Raw genomic sequence first — 19,559 nt, 5'->3', positions numbered from 1 at the left:
TCTTCTGCCTTTTTGAAATGCCACCTACATTTATAAAATTACATTACAAGTTCTCAATATTTCCATCAAGAAGCAGAGAAATCACATAAAGAGATGACTATTAAGAAGTAGGGAAAAACAAAGATTCACTTGAGATCAACAGAATTTAACTTATTTTAAAAACAATCCCAGACAAGGTATTCAGTGGGAGGAAAATGTATATGTATTTTTTTAAATCTAGAAATATCATGAATAGTGTATCAAATGCTAAGTTAATATGCAGTTTCAATGAATTAACATGAGATGATTGCAAAAAGAAGTAATTGAAGCCAGTCTATATCACAAAATAAGGAAGCCCTCTTAGTGTGCTATTGCAAGCAAGTGACAGCTTCCAATTTGAAACATACCATGAATAAAAAGGTGTATAAATAAATGAAAAATAACCAGGAAATAACAGAAAAAAAATGAAGCAAGGTAAATTAGAATTACTAATCAGCAAATAAAGCATTATCTGAAAACCAGTATGTGAGTATACATTTTTCATTTTCCCAGTCATATTCTGTAGCCTTTACATCTTCAATACTGGCATCCAAAATTTTTGACTTGTGATAGTTAAGTATCGTTTTATTCCCATGACTCTTCCCACTGAAGCATGAAAGACAACAAAACACAGGAATATTGCTTGGTTTGTCTCTTTCAAAGAGACAAACCAAGCAATATTCAGTTCCAAACAGGTACTGCAGGCAGCAGTAAAACTTGAGGCACCAACCATGGCATAAGTTTCAATCAGATGAAAGCTCATCTGTGAATCAGAAACAGGACATAGTCAGGCCTTTTTTGAAAACTGTGTCCAACAATGCTATGGTTTAGGAATGTTATTCTCCAATTTATGGCTCCCAGTGAAACCAAGAGCCTCTTGCTCACAGCCTCTTCCCCATCCCCTGAGGTGGGATGGAGAGGAGAGTAAGAGGCACAGAAGGTGAAGACCCTGGGATGAGAGAAGAACAATTTACTGGAAACAACAATGAGATAAGAGAAGGAACTGTAACAGCAGCAATACTAATGACAGAGGGTACAAGAAATATGTGAACAATTCATATGAAAACAATTTCTGACTGCTCCCTCCACCACCTCCCTCCCTCCCTCCACCTTCCAGCAGAGCTGGAAGGGATCCCTTCTCCCTGGAAGAGACTCCCTTCCCCCAAAACCCAGCAACGAGGTGAGGTGGTAGAGAATAACTTCTGGGTCCTGGAGATGTCCCCTCCCGGATACTGCAAAAACTAACCCTCCCTGCCCAGAACCAGGACAAACAGCTATAACTCTTCAGGGTTATGAAACACTAAAGCTAGACTGGCTTTGAGCAGCAGGTTGGACAAGAGACCTCCTAAGATCTCTTCCAACCTAAATTACCCTACAGTTATACACCACAGCAAACACTTTGTGCTGAAAATCCTGAAATATTTTGTAACCTCATTTATAAATCTTTGCCCCAGAATTAACTTTTGAAACAGTCTTCTCCCAGAGGATGAAAACAGGGCAGCAATCCATAAAATCTAGGACACAGAAGCACAGAAGGTATGAATTTGTCCTAGTTAAGTAACAGAACTGATGAAGTGTGTACATTATTCTTATACCAAGTCAACTTACACAATTGAAATATTAACCCAATGGAAAGGATATTTATGGGGACCTGAAGAACTCACAAAGGATGCTAGCAGTGAGCTCACCTATTGGCAGTCATAAAATACAGGTAACTTGAAAAGTCATAATCCTTGAATCCAAGTAATGCCAAGAAAGAGAGTCTCAAGCCACAATAGCAGTATAAGATGTATAGATATTGCCCATGTGTTCTAAGAACTGAAAGTACAGTGGCATAATGTTCTCCATTCTCTCTACCGACCCTTAATCTCTCTTTGTGACCTGGAGGAAAAGGAAGATATAACATTTTTTAATAAGGAAGAAAAGCTTTTTCACCAAGTGAAAGGAAATGGATGATAACCCAAAGCCTCAGGGGAAAGGATTCCCAAAGGAAACAATTGAAAGAGAAGCAAGAGATTTTCTCTGATCTTGGTCTTCAAAGATATACTGAAGTGAGACAGATAAACTAAGCAATTGAGATGACTGCCTCATTACAAGGCAAAGTAAACCATAAAGACAGCTTGATGACTTTAAGGGGCAGCTAACTTGCAGACAAGTTAGGTGAGCTTTAATTTTTCAGGAGATAAGATCAAGGTACAAATTGCAGAGGGACAAGAGACAGTGATCTAGCTATGGAAAAAAGTCATCAGCCCAAAAATCCCTGAACTTAGATGGCAGGTAAAGATTTGCAGTCAGGATTCCTGTTGACTAAACTACATGGGTATGAAGTCCCTATGCAAGAACGAGCATCTAATACCCCATGTGTTTAGGTGGAAGGACCACTGGAGGAAATTTAGATAGATATCCAAACTTCTGTAGATTGAAAAAAAAGAGAAAGAGATCTGTCAAACTGATGCAGTTTGGGAGATGGGAGATGGAAAAATGAGAGAACTGCTCTGACTCACTGTTAAGAGTAAAACCACATAAGTTATTACACAGGCTTCTCTAAAGATCTCATTGATTAGTTTCTGCTTATTTTATTTTGCATAAGAGTAAGAGAAGATATTAAGTTACTTCTGATCTAATGCATTTTCACTATAGATAAAACCATTTACATCCCAAGCTCATTGGCATTTTACAACAGAGAGGGATGTTTTAGATCCTATTCAACTATTTTGTCACTTGCAAGAAAAGTCAAGAAGAATAATTTTGCCTGATGTCCATTTAGAGGGAAAATTGTAGTTTCAGTTGACCAGCACCTGAGGGTCACTAACAGGCCTTGATGGTCCTTCCTCTGGGACCTCTATCCAGCCTTTAGTCCTGTGTCATCAGTCTCTGCCATAGACCCATAGAGCAGACACCAGACCCGACCCTGACTTGAGGATTGTTTTGCTACCTTGGCCTGGAACCTGCTTCATTGCCATGGACTTACTTGCCTGATGATCTTCACATTTGGCCCATGCTGGCCTCAGTCCCTGGGTCTGCCCTCCTGTCTTGCAGCAGGACTGGGCTCTGCCCAGCTGTCACATGCTCTACTGCTCATGACTCCCATTCCTCACTGCTCCCAGACAGCAATTTAATTAGTTCCTGCAGTTTTCCCTGTGCTTTCACTGTCTCTATGGGGAAGGGAAAAACTCTACACGGAGCTGAAAAGGGAAAAATCGAGCTCTAACCATTTTGAAGACACCGAACTCAACATGCTGTATAAAAATCACTGCAATTCAAGGAAGCTTTAACTGAATCTTGCACTACTTGAAAGCTGTAATGAATCACAGAAAACTGAGTTTGCAGACACAGAAGGTTGTTGCTTACCTTTCAAGAGAAATGGAGAGACTTTGAACTCAAGTGCCGCACTCTTGCAAACTCTTGAAAGATGCAGTTTTAGAACTTCTTAAGTGACCCTGACAGACACAAAGTCCCTCTGGCTGTCCCAGAGGAGGACCAAGAATCCCGGTGTTATGTTTGTTTTGTTTTATCCTAAAAACCCTATACAACAGAAGTTCAACAATCTAACCTATTTGACTTTTTTTTCACTTCTAATCTTTATCATTAAATGTTTCCAAGTGACTCAAAGTTTTTTACAGATTTCTCTGATCTACTTCCTTCTTGAAAATTATATTAGACATGATGTTCCAACTTCTACCTAATGACCACTAAGTAGAGTTATAGTTTACTTTGTGTGTCTTAAGCATCAATATTGCATTACAGTGGGATAGTGCAACAAGAGCTCTTTGGTTCCTTTCTACTTTTTATAGTAAATCAAGGAGTCTAAACATCTTTCCCCTTATTCAATTTGTGGTTTGTTTGCAGTGCTTGACATATCTTTCTCTGGAGGTCTGCTACCTACATAGCCATTTTGAACTTTTTCACTTAAATATTGTTTTTATTAAAGCCTTTATCAATGGGTTAGTTTTGGCTGGGGTAGAGTTGGTTTTCTTCGCAGTGTGCAGAATGGAGCTGTGTTTTGGATTTGTGCTGAAACAGGGTTGATAATATAGAGATATTTCTGTTATTCCTGAGTAGGGCTTGCACAGAGTCAAGGCCTTTCTGCTTGCCATCCTGCATCACTGGCAAGGGGCTGGGGTTGTATGGTAGGCTGGGAGGAGACACAGATGGGGCAGGTGATCCAAACTGACAAGAGGGATATTCCAGACCATATGATCATACTCAGTATATAAACTGGGGGAAGAAGGAGGAAGGTGGGGGACATTTGGAGTGATGATGTTCATCTTCCTAAGTAACTGTTATGTGTGATGAAGCCCTGCTCTCCTGGACATGGCTGAATGCCTGCCTGCCTATGGAAAGCGATGAACTAATTCCTTGTTTTGCTTTGCTGGTACACATGGCTTTTGCTTTCTCTATGAGTCTGCCTTTATCTCAGCCCCTGAGTTTTCTGGCTTTTGCCCTTCAGATTCTGTCCCCAAACCTGCTTGCAGGGGAATGACCAAGTGGCTGTGTGGTGCTTGACTGGAATTAAGCCAGTATCAATATCATTCTAAACTCAATCCTGTCCTCAGAGAAGTACTTGCAGCTTTTCCCAAGTAGGTATCAAATGCAATTTAATAAACATTTTCTCTATCATACTATCTAGAGAAAAACCTTATCGCTTTCTAGAGAATACCATTTGACAGAATCTCATCCTTCTTGTTTGAAAGTATATCACTGATAACTACTCACTGAAATTATTTCCAAGACAGAGAAGGGTAAAGCATACCATACTTTTTGGTGACTTTTTGCTTTAGTATTTGTTTTAAAAATAAACATTCTACTGACCTGATGTCAATTAACTTCTGCTACAGAAATAGTGGTTAGAGACTAGACTGCTCTTACAGTATCTCTACCAAAATTAAGTTTCCCCTGCTTTTCTTCAGGAGCACTTTTAACATTTAATAAGTCATGAAATATCGCACACCACCTATCGCACCTCCTTGAGATGTGTTACCTTGTAACAGAGGGAAATCAGATTGCTTTAAATGATTTATTCTTGACAAATCCATTTTCACCATTGTTTAGCATCTTTTTATCTCCTGTGTGATTCCAAACAGATTATTTGTTCAAGTGTCTTTCCAGGAATCAAATTTAACCTGACTGGCCTATAATTCCCAGGGCCTTTGTGTGTTTTCTGGAAAGATATACACAAACATTTCTTTCCTCCCCCTATAATTCATTTACTTTTTATCCTTTAATTCTCAAAGCTCATAGGGGAAGAGTCTAAGATTTCTTAAGTATTCCATAGTGAATTAATTGTGCCAGACAATTTGAAAATATCTGACTCATCCAAGATGACTCTAACCTGTTCTTATCCCTCTTCCCCAGTTTTAATTATGCTAGTCTTCAGAGCGCAGTCAGCCTTTTTTTAAAATCAATGCTGAGGAAGAAAAAAAACTTCCAACAACCAAACAACCAGGCATGTCTCTGTTAGTTTTACCTCTCTAATAATTAATGGGCCAACTCTTTTCCTTGTCTTGCTCTGATTCATTATGTATAAGATATTTTCTTTCACTCAGTTGTTAAAACCATGGTTAATGGCATTTAGCCCATACTTCATTGCAATTCCTATGATCAAAATGTTGTTCAGGGTGAAACTTGAAAGATCTGTGGGGTGCATGGTATGTGATCTTACTAGTTCTGGGGGCTTCAGACATTTTTGTCTCAGTAAGCTCCTCCAATATTTTCAGCCACAGACTTACCAAATTTTGTTCCTCAGTGCTCAGATTGATGCTTGTAATAAATCAGAGCCCAAAAGGAACATGGTGAAATTGGATTTATTCTCCTTTTTAAGGGAACTGGAATCAGAATACAAGCCTCCCTCAAAGACATATGTTTTTGCAAATCAAAGAGTATAAAGGAACCTTTGCACTGGGGTGCAGTGATCTTGTGTGTGAAAAACAGACATGCAAAAGAATGGGTAGCTTTCATTACAGACACTCAAATAAACCCCAGAAGGGAATTAAGCTTATTCAGTACAGCAAATGTGACCTATTAAGAGAAAGCCAAACAGGACTGAAACAGTGGGACTTTTTTTCTTTTTCCTGAATTGCTATTAATAAAGGAACTAACTCCATAGAAATATGATATTAGTATCTCTCTGTGTGTTCTATAAATTATGCAAATCTTACCTCAGAGAACCTTTGTACATCCTGGGTTAAAGTTCCCACTCTTTTCCAATGATAATGTTTGAGTAACTTCAAAATTGCTGGATTCACTGCATTATCAGATGGCACTGTCCGGAAGAAATAAGGATATTTTTTCTTATCAGCCAACTCTGGAGTTGTTGCTGCAAATGAAAGCTGGAAAAAAATCAAAGAACAAAAAAAATTAAAGTCACCATAAGTCATCTAGCAGTCAGTAAAAAAGCTTTGCTTTTCTCAATGCAACAAGCCACAATCTGTGCATTGCTGTCATGTAGAGAAATTTCATCTTCATACAGCTTGAACATCCTACCAGTACCATTTACTTTTAAAGAGATTTTTGAAATATTTTAGCTCTAAAAACCACCAGCTGAAAAATTAAACTAGGAAATCTTAAAAGCCAGTGATGTAAAATCCTCTGTCTAAAATCATGCATCTTATACATTACATAGAGCAATAAGGGAATAAATCTCAATGATGAATTCCCCATCAATTTCTCTTTGTAAAAGTTAAGAATATCTCCAAGGGAATATTATTTTCTCAAAGTCTTATATATTTTAAACTACTGGGTAAATCTCTAGTCATACTTCTTCCTGTCTTCATGTACCAAAACAGCTCCAGGTAACAGAAAAACAGAAAATCATTATGTTAGCCAAGGCTGAAACTCAGAAGTTTACTTGGGTCTCAGCTTCCTTCCTTGAAGCAGGCCCCCTGTGGTTTGTGCTATAAAAGAGGATTCAATAGCTAAAACATTGACATTTGTTCATGGTTAGAGAATACTTATTACAAAAGAAAAGAGGAAACCTTTTAAAACATACAAAACCAAACAGAAAACTTCATTGAATTCTTCTGCCCAAGTTAAAGGCAGCATGTTTTTGTGAATGTTTTTCAGACAGCATTTTGAAGAGAATGCCTGCACATTCACTTTTTGAAAACACTCCTATTCCAAAGATACTTCTGGTCATTCCCTCCAGTTCTTTTTAGGCTTCTAGGAATGTACTTCTCAAGCATTTTTTCAGCCAGGATTTTTGGTTGAGGTTTCTTAAAGAACTTTTTTAATGCAAATTGGTTTGACTGACACAAAATAAGCTCCCTGATACTGTTATTTAAAGACTTTCAAAATCAATAGACAGTCAGAAAATCTAGGTGAATTCAAGACTATGTATCTACCATAGCTTTAAGTTTTCACTTTCTAAATCAAGCATTCAATATATTTCAGTTATACAACCTTTTCTGAAATTTAGAGCAGACAAGTTTGATCTGAAAACCAGCTCAGGTCTTTTCTTCGAAAAGAAAAAACAAAAAGTCTTTCTCATATTCTTATTTCTTTTTCATAATCTTATTTCTCATATTTTCTATTTCTTTCTTATAAAAATGTAGATTTAGTCTATCAGAAACAGGTCTTATTCTCTGTCTGATCTTAGACTCACAAAGAATATATTGCATTGTTTTAATGGCTTGAATGTAGTTTGTTTTCCTAATTAAAAGAAATCTAAACAACTTTCAGTGTGCATAACCTGGACAGTTTACAGTATACCATTCAAAACAGAAGATCCCTTCTCTTCACTGGTCAGGCATAATGAATAATGTAATTGCCACGTAAGTCTGAGGTAAAACATTTTTAATATAGCAACTGGTCTTTCACTAGATTTCACTTGAAAAAAGTCCAATATGAGGTGCTATGATATATCATCATCTTGATTTTCCAAAATCATTCCCATAAGGAAAGAAGAATGAACATCTGCCAGATAGACCTAGTCAGCTTTTCTATTTAGCCTGGTAGGGTTGAACATCACGCACTCACTGCTAAATGAAGGTGGAAATAAGGACCTGTAGTGCTGACTGAAAAAGAGAGAAAATTTGACATTAGAAATCCAACATGAAGAGGAATACCTCTCAGCAGCCTGGCTGCCTGCAGCCTGCTGACTGCAAAGAACTTGCTTTTCAAGTTATTATGGGTTTGGATCAAACATAACTGGATTGATCTTAAGAAAAAGAAGCAAAGAGCAGCACTGAAGTAACAGCAGTGGCAAGAAACATCAGCAAGTGGCAGTACAACAGTAGTGGCAAGAAACATCACCTACCTCAGATTATTAAATTGATAGGAAAATTTTTCTGATCAGTAGTACAAAGGTCCACAGTAATGAGAAGCATCTCTGTATGTGTGAGCTGGCTTTAGGGTGAAGATCCATGCTATAAGCAAGACAATTCAAAACCATCCTTTGTGATTTTTTAGTGACTTAAAGGGCCCAAATTAGTATCCTAATTGCTCAAATTTCCTTGGAAGCAAAGAAGCAAAACACTACCTTTCTTCATTGCTTACAGAAAGATGAAGTCTCATAAGAGATTTCTCAGCCATGTGAGGTGAGATGAGACAAATCCAGGTTTAAGTGCAAAACTAATGACATCCAAATTACAAAAAAAAAATCACCTTCATTTTCTTTTTAAATAAAGGTTTTGTTAAAATAAAAAATGGAAAAATTTAATGTTCAAACAATTCTCATATTGTAGGATGTATTCAGAAGCCTTTCAAGCATCACATATATCATGGTTAGTCTCATTCTGCATCGCTTTGACAATTAATAAGACCATTGTAAGAGATGGAGAAATATCCTGAAAAAGTTAAGTCATTAAAAATATTTAATTTTTCATAAAATTATCTCTGTAAGCATTTGGGACATGCTTAACCCCAAAATCACCAGCACTCAATATTCTGCTTTGAGAGGGTCAAGGATGAAAAACAAAATAAAACCTTATTATGTTATAAATAGTGGTAATAAAAAGATCATGTTAAGAAATGAACTGACATTTTGGAAAAAGTATGTGAGATAGCACAGCTATATGGAAATATAAGGAAAATACTCATAGAAATCCCTTTATTTAGTGTGAGAAAGCAAGTAAGATCACAACACACTCCACTAACATATGCATTAAAATTGTACACCCCTTTTTAACTGAGCATTTTTCCTCTGTATTTTAGGGCTAAAGTTGTTTATTTATGGCTGATTTGAAAGTTGCATATTGAGAGACTTTTAATAGTTTCTTAACTTCATTCTACAGGATGGAAAGCCATCATGCTGTTGTATTTTTTTTTTCAAGAATTTATTTTGATAACTAAGTTATTTAGCAAAGGCAATCACATTGTTCATACAATTCCTTGCAAACTACAAAAGTTCTGTTTTTCACATTATTGCATTTTCAAAGCATACATATTCATACACTGCTTTATAACTTTTTACAGGTGTTTATATTTGCCTCTCCATGTTCAGGAGTGAGAGATAAACATTTATATGTAGGATTATAAACTAGCAATAAATACTGTGGGATGTATGATGTCGTTCCTTCACAGAAAATTATTTCACAGAACTGCTAAAAGGTGATGGCCAAAAGCCAAACTTCAAGAAAGGATGAATGAAAGGAAAAAAAGTTTTTTTAAAGATGTTATAAAGCAGAAGACACAGTGGACAAGTACTGGGTGATACATCATAACTGTGTGTGTGGTGTTTGTGTGTGTGCATACATAAACAGGTTCTGCGCATATGTGGATGTAGACCTAGATTTAAAAAAAGCTTCTATATATTATATAAATATATATCTGTTTGTATGCTGTCAGAAAACCCTGCATCTACTTCCTAGATTATCTCTGAGAAATCTTTCTTTAGAATATATTTAGAATATCTGCTTCCAATTTGTGAGCAACTGGATCTGAACTTAAAATAAGAGTATGTAGGGAAACATAAGGCATGACTCAGATGGGAATCTCTGAAATGAAGCAGTGTAAAACTTTGAAATAGAAAATAAGATAATATTTACCATTCAAGTAAGAGCTATAAAATATTAACTATAGTACAACATGAGAACTAAATAGACCAGGGTATTGGATAGACTTTGGTGGACTGCTGAAAAACTGAAAATTATACAGAAAGATTTTATTACGTAAGTTTTTGGGGTCAGGCAATATATTAACGAATCACATTTTCCCAAGAGAGATAATATTTTTTGAAAATGTTAATATAGTTAAAAATCCACACATTTTCATGGAAACTTTGTCATTAGCACTGGAGAGTGATGTGAAAGAAAAAGGATGCTAAAACAAAAATGTAGAAAAGAACAGTTCTGCAGAAGGGGAGTAAAAGGTAGCTTCAAAACCCTGTATTAAGTTTAAAGGAGGTGTGGTAGATTAAATGAGAAACATCAGTCTGAAGTGCTTTCAAATGCATCTGTGTAAGGAAGTAATGGTGCGTTCAACTTAAAGTCAGTACAGAAGCAGGTATGACAAGATGATAACCTCTACTGTTCATTTAAAAAAATGGGATGCAGCACTAATGAAATCAATGAGAAAGACTAAGAATTATGTAAAAAAGGATGGATACTATTAGAAAGCTGAAACAAAATTAGAAAAGGAAACAACACTATATATCCCATGTATATATCCCATTTATGAGTCCAGAAGCTGGAAGGCTGAATGAAGCCACACTGCTGTCCCATATACTGCAGAAAGAAAGGAAGGCACCAGAAATGGCAAGTAATCTTCTTCTGTTCAGTTGTTTTACTATCTCTAGGAAGTATTTGTTTAATTTTTGTCACTCTAGTAGGGTACAGAAGTCTGGGAAAAATAAAAGAGCAGAATAAACAGTCCCTGGGTAAACAGTTGCCCTCATCTAAGGCAGCAGGTCTATTAAGGAGTCATATTTAAATGGACTGTATCAGTTAAAGTCCAGTAACAGTAATCCTTTGCAAAGTTATTGTAGGTCCCAAAGCGTAGACCTCAGTTGAGCCTGACCCAAGCTGAAAGGAACCATGTGGACCTGGACAGAGCAGTCAAAAGCGGCGACACCAGTGCCAGCCGTAGCTGTGCGGAATCTAGTCCAGCATCCAAAGCAGCAGTGTGGCTCAGTGTGGACAATCTAGCTCTTGGGGGTTTTCCATTGTTCCCAGCTCAGGGACAAGGAGAGTGCTGTCTGGAGCACCTGCCATTCTGTCTTTGCCTGGGGAAACCACGTGGTACTGTGAGTGGAAGCAGCCACAAACTTGTCTTTGTCCCAGCGGCCACGCAGAACTATGTCAAGTGTGGAACACCTTTTTGTGTGTGAAGCACCTCCTCCTTTTGTATACTTATGTTATTAATATTGTTGCTGTTACTGGGCATTTCTCGGTCCATTGCTGTTTGCTTTCAGTAAATTGCTATCTCAACCCACGGTCTCTACCTTTGTCCCTCTCCAGAAGGGAAAAGAAGTGGCTATCTGGAGTATAATTTCTGCACACTGTATTCATGTAGTATTATATAATAGGTGGAAAAAGAAAAGGAAATAAGAGTGTCTTCAGGTAACAGGGAAACCTCCCTTAAATAAAATGTCATCTGCTAAGAGAACCGATTTATGCTTGCAGATAGGGAAATCAGCTTACTGAGCACCAGAGATTAGCTCAGTTTTCCTAGGTTTTTGAACTAAGCTTGTACAAGTACTTTACTAATGATTGATTGAAATTTTTATGTGCCCCGTTGCTGCAAAACTATACCTGATGGAGAGGGTTTCATATATGGCAGATACCACCTTTATTTCTTGCACATTTTCTAGAAAGTTAAATTATGCTGATAAATCAGCATTGCTAAACAGGATATGAACTGCTGATTCAACTGACTGGTGCTAACATTTATCATCATAACTAGAGATTGCATGTCATGTATGCTTAGATAGAAAGCAGTATTTTCTGCAAAAAAAAGAAAATGACAATAATTCTTTCCAAGAAAAGGGCAGAATATCAGAAAGCTCCACAGAAAATACTCTTACAGTGGTACAGGATTGCACACAAAGAATCTTGTAGCACAAAAATAACAAGGACAAAACTCAGGAAGATGATGATTTTGCAGCAATGTGTACTTGGGACACCGCACACCACTCCTTTGTGTGCTTGGCCAGCTCTAATGCTTTGACAATCCTGTGCCAACACTAATGATGCACAAGTTCAAGCATGTGATGACTTGATGGTCCCAGGAGCTAGAAGGACCAGAATGGAAACTAATGAATAATGAAGAGATAAAAGATTTGCCTGCTGCCCCGCAGTGGTGCGCCAAATGTAGCCAATCTCCCGCGGCCGCAGGGGCTGTGCGAGAGCCTGGCTGGGTGCCCCCGGCCTGGCCGAAGATGCCACACGATGATGCCATTCCCGGATTCCCTCCGGAACCCTGGGTAGTGGTTACTGTAGTGGTAGTGGTAGTGGTCTGCGGCGTGGGTGGCGCAGGTGGGATCTCGGCTAGGTACCGAAGCAAAGGTAGGAGGAGGGACACCCTGTAAGAACCAAGGATCTTTTAATCTTCCCCTGGTGGTGCTAGGGACGGGTGACAAAGACGAGGTCTTGGGGGGATGCTGATAAAGGGAGCGGGTGTGACAGGAGGAGACACAAAGCTTACCAATAATGAGGATCCAGGGAGGAGTGTGGGTTACAGCTAAGCCACTGAGGATCACACAGGGGAGGGGAAAAACCCCAGGGGCAAATCATACATCAAATTAAGGGATGACTGGCACAGCGAATTCTCAAGATAAGGGGGGTGGTTACCATGACAGGCAGGGGAGGGGGGCAGCTCCAATAGGGAGAAACCATTGTGAGGGAGGTACATGGGGGGAACCGAGGACCAAACCATTATTGAGTTACAAAATGAAATAACCAATTCTAAAAACACACAATGCCAGAAGCATTAGATGATTTCATATAACAAATGAAACAATACACTCTTAACCCAGCGACAGAGAACAGACTGAAGCATAACAAACTGCATTTTTAACAGAATGGCAATTATAAAATATAAATATTTAGGTTAAATGCTAATTCACGGTAACCTTGCTAGACAAGCCAACTTATCCAGATGTGCAGTCAAGCTACCACTGAACTTGATCTTGCCTCTAGCGAAGTTATGAATAAATTTTAATACCATAACAGTACTTGAAATAAGAAAAAAATATTTATTCTAGAAGACTATTAAAGTGAATCTTAAATACTCGATAGCCTGTATAAGAAGAAAAGGAATATATTAGAATGTCTTTTGTGCCTCACTGCACAAAACGTATCTTCTAATCAGCTTTGATGGATGACTTAGAGGAAAATGGATGACTTTTAGAGGAAAAGCATGTGGAAGTAACATTGCAAAAATGGTTACAAGCACCTATATATTTGGGAAATATGTCAATATAAGAAGGTAAGTCCAGCAATTTCATTGACAGTTGCCTGCATAGATCTTCAAAGCACTTGAAAACAAAACACAGTAATAAAGATCAAGAAACAAAGATATTGTTTCTGGATATTTTATCAATACAGCAGCTGGTGATGAGTGTCTAGATAGAGACAGAAAGGAAGTAGGTTCTGAGCTGGACCTAGAAATTATAGTGGCAATCTCCCCTCCTAGCTATGCCCTAATCCTAATCCCCAAACAGCACAGGTGATAAATTGACATAAAGAAGACATAAATTGACTAAAGAAGAAAATATTTAAAAGAAATTATGCTTTTTCAGCAGTGGTAAATAGTTACATTTTTACCTGTCATATAATACTCTTAAATAATTACTTGAATGAAAGCTCTGGAGATTCTATCATTCAGAAGATTTTATGAGACTGGACAAACTTCATTGATACAACAAATAGAACTCATAATTAAAAAATGCGTAAGGGCCTTTATTATGACAGCTGCAAGAGCAAAACAAAAGTCTGGGAGAATATCTGTGATGTCTCACTAGCTGGTACATGGGCAGGATGCCTCATCCAAATGGGAATATGAAGATACACATTGTATTAAATTCACTGGACAAGAATTGATCTCATGGATGAGCATCCCTTCCATCATCCATAACATATTACCCATGTGATTGAAGGTACTGTTCCTTTTGAAATCAGATGTTTTGCTGCCCAATATCATCAGCTGTTGCCTTCATTAATTCTGTGTCTGAAATTGCTTTCACTGACTGCCTGTTGGCACCTGGGAGTTTACAAAAAAAGCACTTCCAGCTGGTCTCAAGGTTGGAAGGCACCTGCCTTAATGCTGATGGCATTCCAGTGAATTAATCTAATCACAATAAGACTGATATTCAAGCTGCATTTTGCTCTGGAGACATTTTAGGAAGCAGTTCTGGCTATTGAACTAATGAATATTTTTGAGGACAGAAACTGGTTTAGATAAAATCCATATGAGAAGCACTTCAGCTGGAAGATGTGTGTCTACAGGTTGATGGAAAAGGAGCATTCAGTCCTGCTTCCTTCTTGGGCAGCCCAAAATACTCACGACATAATTTGGTGAGACCTTGTAGATGTCTGAATGCAAGAAGTCAGACCAGACTATAAAGTTTTGTCTTTTGATGTTAAACTTTTTTAGACCAAAAAAGTTTGTAGTTTAGGATGGTGATTTTGGAACAGTGATTTAGGCTCTGGGGCCCCCAATGTAAGAAGAATGTGGCCTGCTGGAGTGAGTCCAGAGGAGGACCACAAACATGAGCAAGGGGCTGGAGCATGTCTCCCAAGAAGACAAGGCTAAGAGAATTGGGGCTGCTTAGCCTGGAGAAGGAAAGACTCTGGCTTTTCCTTTTTTTACAAGATCACCTTGTAGCACTTTCCAGTACCTAAAAGGGACTACAAGAGGAGAGGGACTTTTATAAGGATATGAAGTGATAGGACAAGGGGGAATGGATTTAAATTGAAAGAGATGAGGTATTGGGATGATTTTTGTTTTTACTGTGAGGATGGTAATGCACTGGAACAGGTTGCCCAGATAAGGTGTGCATGTGCCATCCCTCAAAATGTTGAAGTCCAGGCTGAATAAGGCTTGGAGCAAGATGATTTACTAGAAGATGTCTCTAGCCATGGCAGGTGGGTTTGAAACTAGATGATCTTTAAGGTCCCTTCCAACTCTAACAAATCTATGATTTTATGAATCCATTCTCAGCTGACAGGTGTTTTTTTATCTTTAAGTCATGGAAAGGATAAACAGCAGCTGAAAATTGTAACAGATCTGCTAAAAAAAATTATAAAAGGGAAGGAAACAGCCTAGACCTTAGCACTACTGCTTCACCTGCCTCTCAACAGAGAATATTAAGTACACCAGCAAGAGCCTTCATTTATGAACTCTACAGAAAAAAAAAAAAAAGGTAAAAGAATTCTTAGAAAACACTATTTGTGAACAGGAAATAGAGTAGTTATTAGTGTCCAGAGTAAAATATAGTTACATATCAAATTCATTCTAAGTAATGGGATCCATTTTAAGTTCTAATAAATACTGCCTTACAAACCTATGACACTAACCTTACTTCTGAGACAAGGAAGTATATGATAAAGTTATGGAAAATGTCCTTCAATTCAGTGATCAACAGTGCAATCAGTAAAGTTAATAGAGACTTTAGGGTTCAGAGTTTCAGAAGGTAGTCAGTAAACATGAGGCAGGATCATCTCCAACAGATGACCCCACCTAAAATTAAAGATTTATCATTAGTCTTAACTTCATTCTTTCACTATTAATAGAAAATAAACAATTGCCATGCTCTTTTCATTGCATATTTTTTCTGACCATTCATTTGAAAAGATCTGTTACAGCCTAAAAAAATCATTAATTCCTTTTTCTACACTCCAGAAACTATTTCCAGATCTCTATTAAACACAAATAATTTGCACCTAACATGTGTTCTGCTTATTGCTACAGGTTGAACAGAGGATTGAAATGAAATGTCAGATCTACTGAAGTTGCTGCAAATTTTCTTTCAATTCCAAACAAAATAGGAGACAAAATCTTTTGAACATTTTCAAAAATGGAACCACATTGCAAAAGAGGGCTGTATTTTTGTCTGTCACACTCAGTTGCTTAGCATTTGGCTACTGGCCTGGATTATACCAGAATTCAGCTGCAAATCCCTGTTTTCCTTCATTCACAGCATTATTGTTTATGCCAAACCAAGTAAAGTTTCCTATGTTCATACTCTTGGTACCCAATTTCCTTGTTTCTTGTCTATAACAGATTATCCTCAAAATCTAGTGGAATCCAACAACTGCATAAAATACTTCACCTTTGATAAAACAGGCTATATTGCCAAATTCCATTAAAGAAAAAAAAAAATCTTTCCAGACCTATTCACAACAGTGTGTTCCTGGCTGGCTGCCCAAAACTATTATCATTCTATTAGTATTGTTTGTTTATCAGGTTTCATCCAGCTAACACATGCTAAAACTACAGCTGTTCTGTCTACATTTAGTCTTTAAATATCTGGTTTATTATTTTTTCTTCTGACTCTAAATGAGGAAAAGAAGGGAAAAAAATCTCTCCAGTATAAAGGTACCTTAAATGTGCAATATTGCTTTTGGGAGAATATGAACCCTTCACTCCACTGGAAATAGGGAGCAGGGCCATTGGAGAGGTTTAAGATGAAGATTTCCCAGTTCTTCTGTGGAGTGGGCACTCCAATGGAGTCCCAATTCAGTTCTTTCCTTCTTTTATTTCTTTTACTAGAACACAACATCTTAAGAAATAAAGCATATCATGTTAGCTCAAGATTTACTGAAATCTTTACAAAAATACTTTTTTTCACAGTCCTATACTGTGAATTAATGATTTGTTTATTTCTTCATTCTCTGGTTTCAAACTTAAGCAAGAAGATTAGATCTCAGATCTAATTTTTCAGGCTTTAACAGGTGACAGGCTCACTATGTAATGTAAATAATACACAAAGACACTGTTTATTCTACATGGAACAGCATAGCTCAGAGATGACTTATCAGGTCCTGGGAGCAATACCTCATCACTAATTCTATACTCAGCCTAGGCTAATTTGCCTTTTCTTTCATCTCTGTAACTTTTCTGATATCTCAGCACTGCATGCTGCAGTTACACCCCACCAGAAGTGCTTAGAGAGTAGCCTGACATCAGCCACCTGGAACTGTCCCCTTAATAGTGGATAAGAAGGGCTACAGAAATCAAGGGCTTGCTGGAGGGATGTTGAGAAAAAAATGGGTAAAAAAATGGGTAAAAAATAAGGGAACTTTTTTTGTCAACAGAAGTTGCCAGCAAAATTAATTCTGCTTGCCCAGCAGCAAGGGTAACTTGGGTTACATTGCCACTAAAAACCTTCAGCAGAAATGTCAATCACAATGATGATTATAATATATTTGGCATTAAAATGTCAAATGTGTCGTTGATCCTCCTCTAAGAAATAACCAGGATCCTGCATATTTTATGCATATTTTTTTAATCTATGGTCAGCACAGATTTTAACAAGATGCTCTGGATAGGAAGCTACACGTACAAAACCTTTCAGCAACATATGCAGCTAGGAAATGCTCATGCAGATATATTCAGACAACCTATATCACAAAACTGTCGACTTAAAGCTGCATTCTGTGTTTTTAATCTGTAAGAGGTTGTAAAAAAAATCTAATGAGGCATTTTTATCTAGTTTTATGAAATAAAAAATGTCAAGCAGCATTGGTTCAAGTGCAGTTACAAAACAAAAACCCCTTCTCGAATGTCGCTGAGGAAGTGGAAGAAGGCATGAATGTTTCTTTCCAGTGCTGATGACTGCAGGACATATCCTAATTGTTGCCCAAGGAACCCTCAAAGGGTTTTTCTCAATACCTATGCCTTGCAGGTCACTTCAGCAGTTACTATTAATTTAATAAGTGTTTCTTTACGCTTGCATTGGATTTTAAGTACAGTACTTGCCCCTGGTCTTTGAATGCATGCTGGGTACAAAGCATTAAGATTATCTACACCATTTAAGATTATGCACACTTCAATTAGATCTCTCAGCCATTTTCCTTAGTTGCTGCCATCGCCCTAGTTCCTGCAGGCTGAAAGCTGAATGTTTTCTCTAGACCTCATTATCTTTTTTGTCACTTACTCCATAAAACTGTTCACTATGATCCCATCTATTCCTGAAAATAGTCCTTATCAACCTGCTCTTCTTACAATATTTTCCATAACTTACATCCCTCCAGGTGAGATAGAAATGGAACTAAATCACTCCATATCCATATGCAGTACTAAAGCCAATGTAACCTTAATTTTTCACATGCAAGGAATAGCTTTGTGCTCAATCTTTGTCACTGAGCCAGAAAAGTGCTTGAGAATATAGTTTAATTTTAAATATTTCAATAGCTTTATTGATTTGCAAGAAGGAACTCACATATGAAAAGTCAGACGTGCATTAGACTTTGGTACTGCTTATTAGTTTTGGAAGCTGCTTTAAGTATCATCTCTCCTAATTCAATATCATGTATTGTATTATTTATTACTCACTTCTATGTGCAGTGAATAAGTTGTGATTTTTGAAGTCACTTGCCTCTTGTCAGCTCTCTTATTTGTGACACAGTGTTTTCTGTGCCATTACTTTTATACAACATTGCCATTTATTTTTATACATTTCTGACCGAATTGTTAATATTTGTGCGGGGAGGTTTCTTTATTTTGTTGGGTTTTTTTACCACATATCTTATGGCTTTGTCAACTTAGTCTCAATAGACTGACTTGGGCTTTTGTTATTTTGGGTAGTATTGAATTATTTTGGTCTTTTTCAAACACTGGTCTTGGACATATTCCTGATAAATGTGAGCTTGTCTGCTATTTTTACTTCCTCTGCATGGGACAAACTCACGATGGTACAGACAGCAGGGGAAAAAAAAAAGCATCTGTGACAGGTGACCAGAGCAATCCCAGTTGGAATTCACCTGGCAATTCAGAAATTAAATTGTGATCTGTATTGCTTTTCCTGAGGAATTATACTTTATTTCATGCTAATATAGTTTCACTATGAACTCTGAAGTACCTCCTGCAGTTGAAAGAATGCCAGCTTTATCAAATACATATATATATATATATATATATATATATCAAGCAACCAATGCACTGAAAAACAAAGTCAGATTTGTTATAGTCACTGTCTTTTTTACAAGCAAGCTATTCAGAAATTCTCTGAAGTTGATCAACTAAGTTTCTGCAATGAACATCAAATTTAGTTTTCACCCCTTTAAATATAACTGCTAAAGAGAACTACACCTTTGAGACAACTCCTGTAATATCTTTACACTTAGCCAATAAGAAAAGAGAAGGTAAGCCACAAGTGACAGACTACCTCTGACAGAGCTGTAGTAAAACTGAACATACTTTTTTTAATATGCATATGGTGCCTCTGCAGCTAGGTCACAGAAACCACTAGAAATTAATAGGGCATTCTTTCTTTTTTTTTTTTTTTTTTTTCTTAATTTGTTTAGCATCAGATTCATCCAGTTTACTATTCATCAATTACTGGATTTGACACCTTTTGTTTCTACATACCAATAGTTTACTTAATTTTCAGCTTCCTGGACTCCTGATTTTTCCCTTATAGAGAAATTCAGGTTACTCTGAAC

The 19,559-nt window shown here is 37.3% G+C and overlaps 1 protein-coding gene across 1 annotated transcript in view; it reads right to left on the bottom strand.

Moving 5' to 3' along the window:
* The window catches only part of LOC127059258 (gamma-aminobutyric acid type B receptor subunit 2-like), a 262,204-nt gene that overhangs the window by 74,107 nt on the left and 168,538 nt on the right, over positions 1 to 19,559 (bottom strand). Inside the window, exon 3 of the mRNA XM_050971022.1 lies at positions 6,177 to 6,347. Within this exon, the coding sequence (XP_050826979.1) occupies positions 6,177 to 6,347 (171 nt within the window). The remainder of the gene's footprint in view (positions 1 to 6,176; positions 6,348 to 19,559) is intronic.

This window comes from Serinus canaria, chromosome 2, assembly GCF_022539315.1.
Source record: "Serinus canaria isolate serCan28SL12 chromosome 2, serCan2020, whole genome shotgun sequence".
NCBI lineage: Eukaryota > Metazoa > Chordata > Aves > Passeriformes > Fringillidae > Serinus > Serinus canaria.
This window is presented reverse-complemented; position numbering and strand designations above follow the sequence as displayed.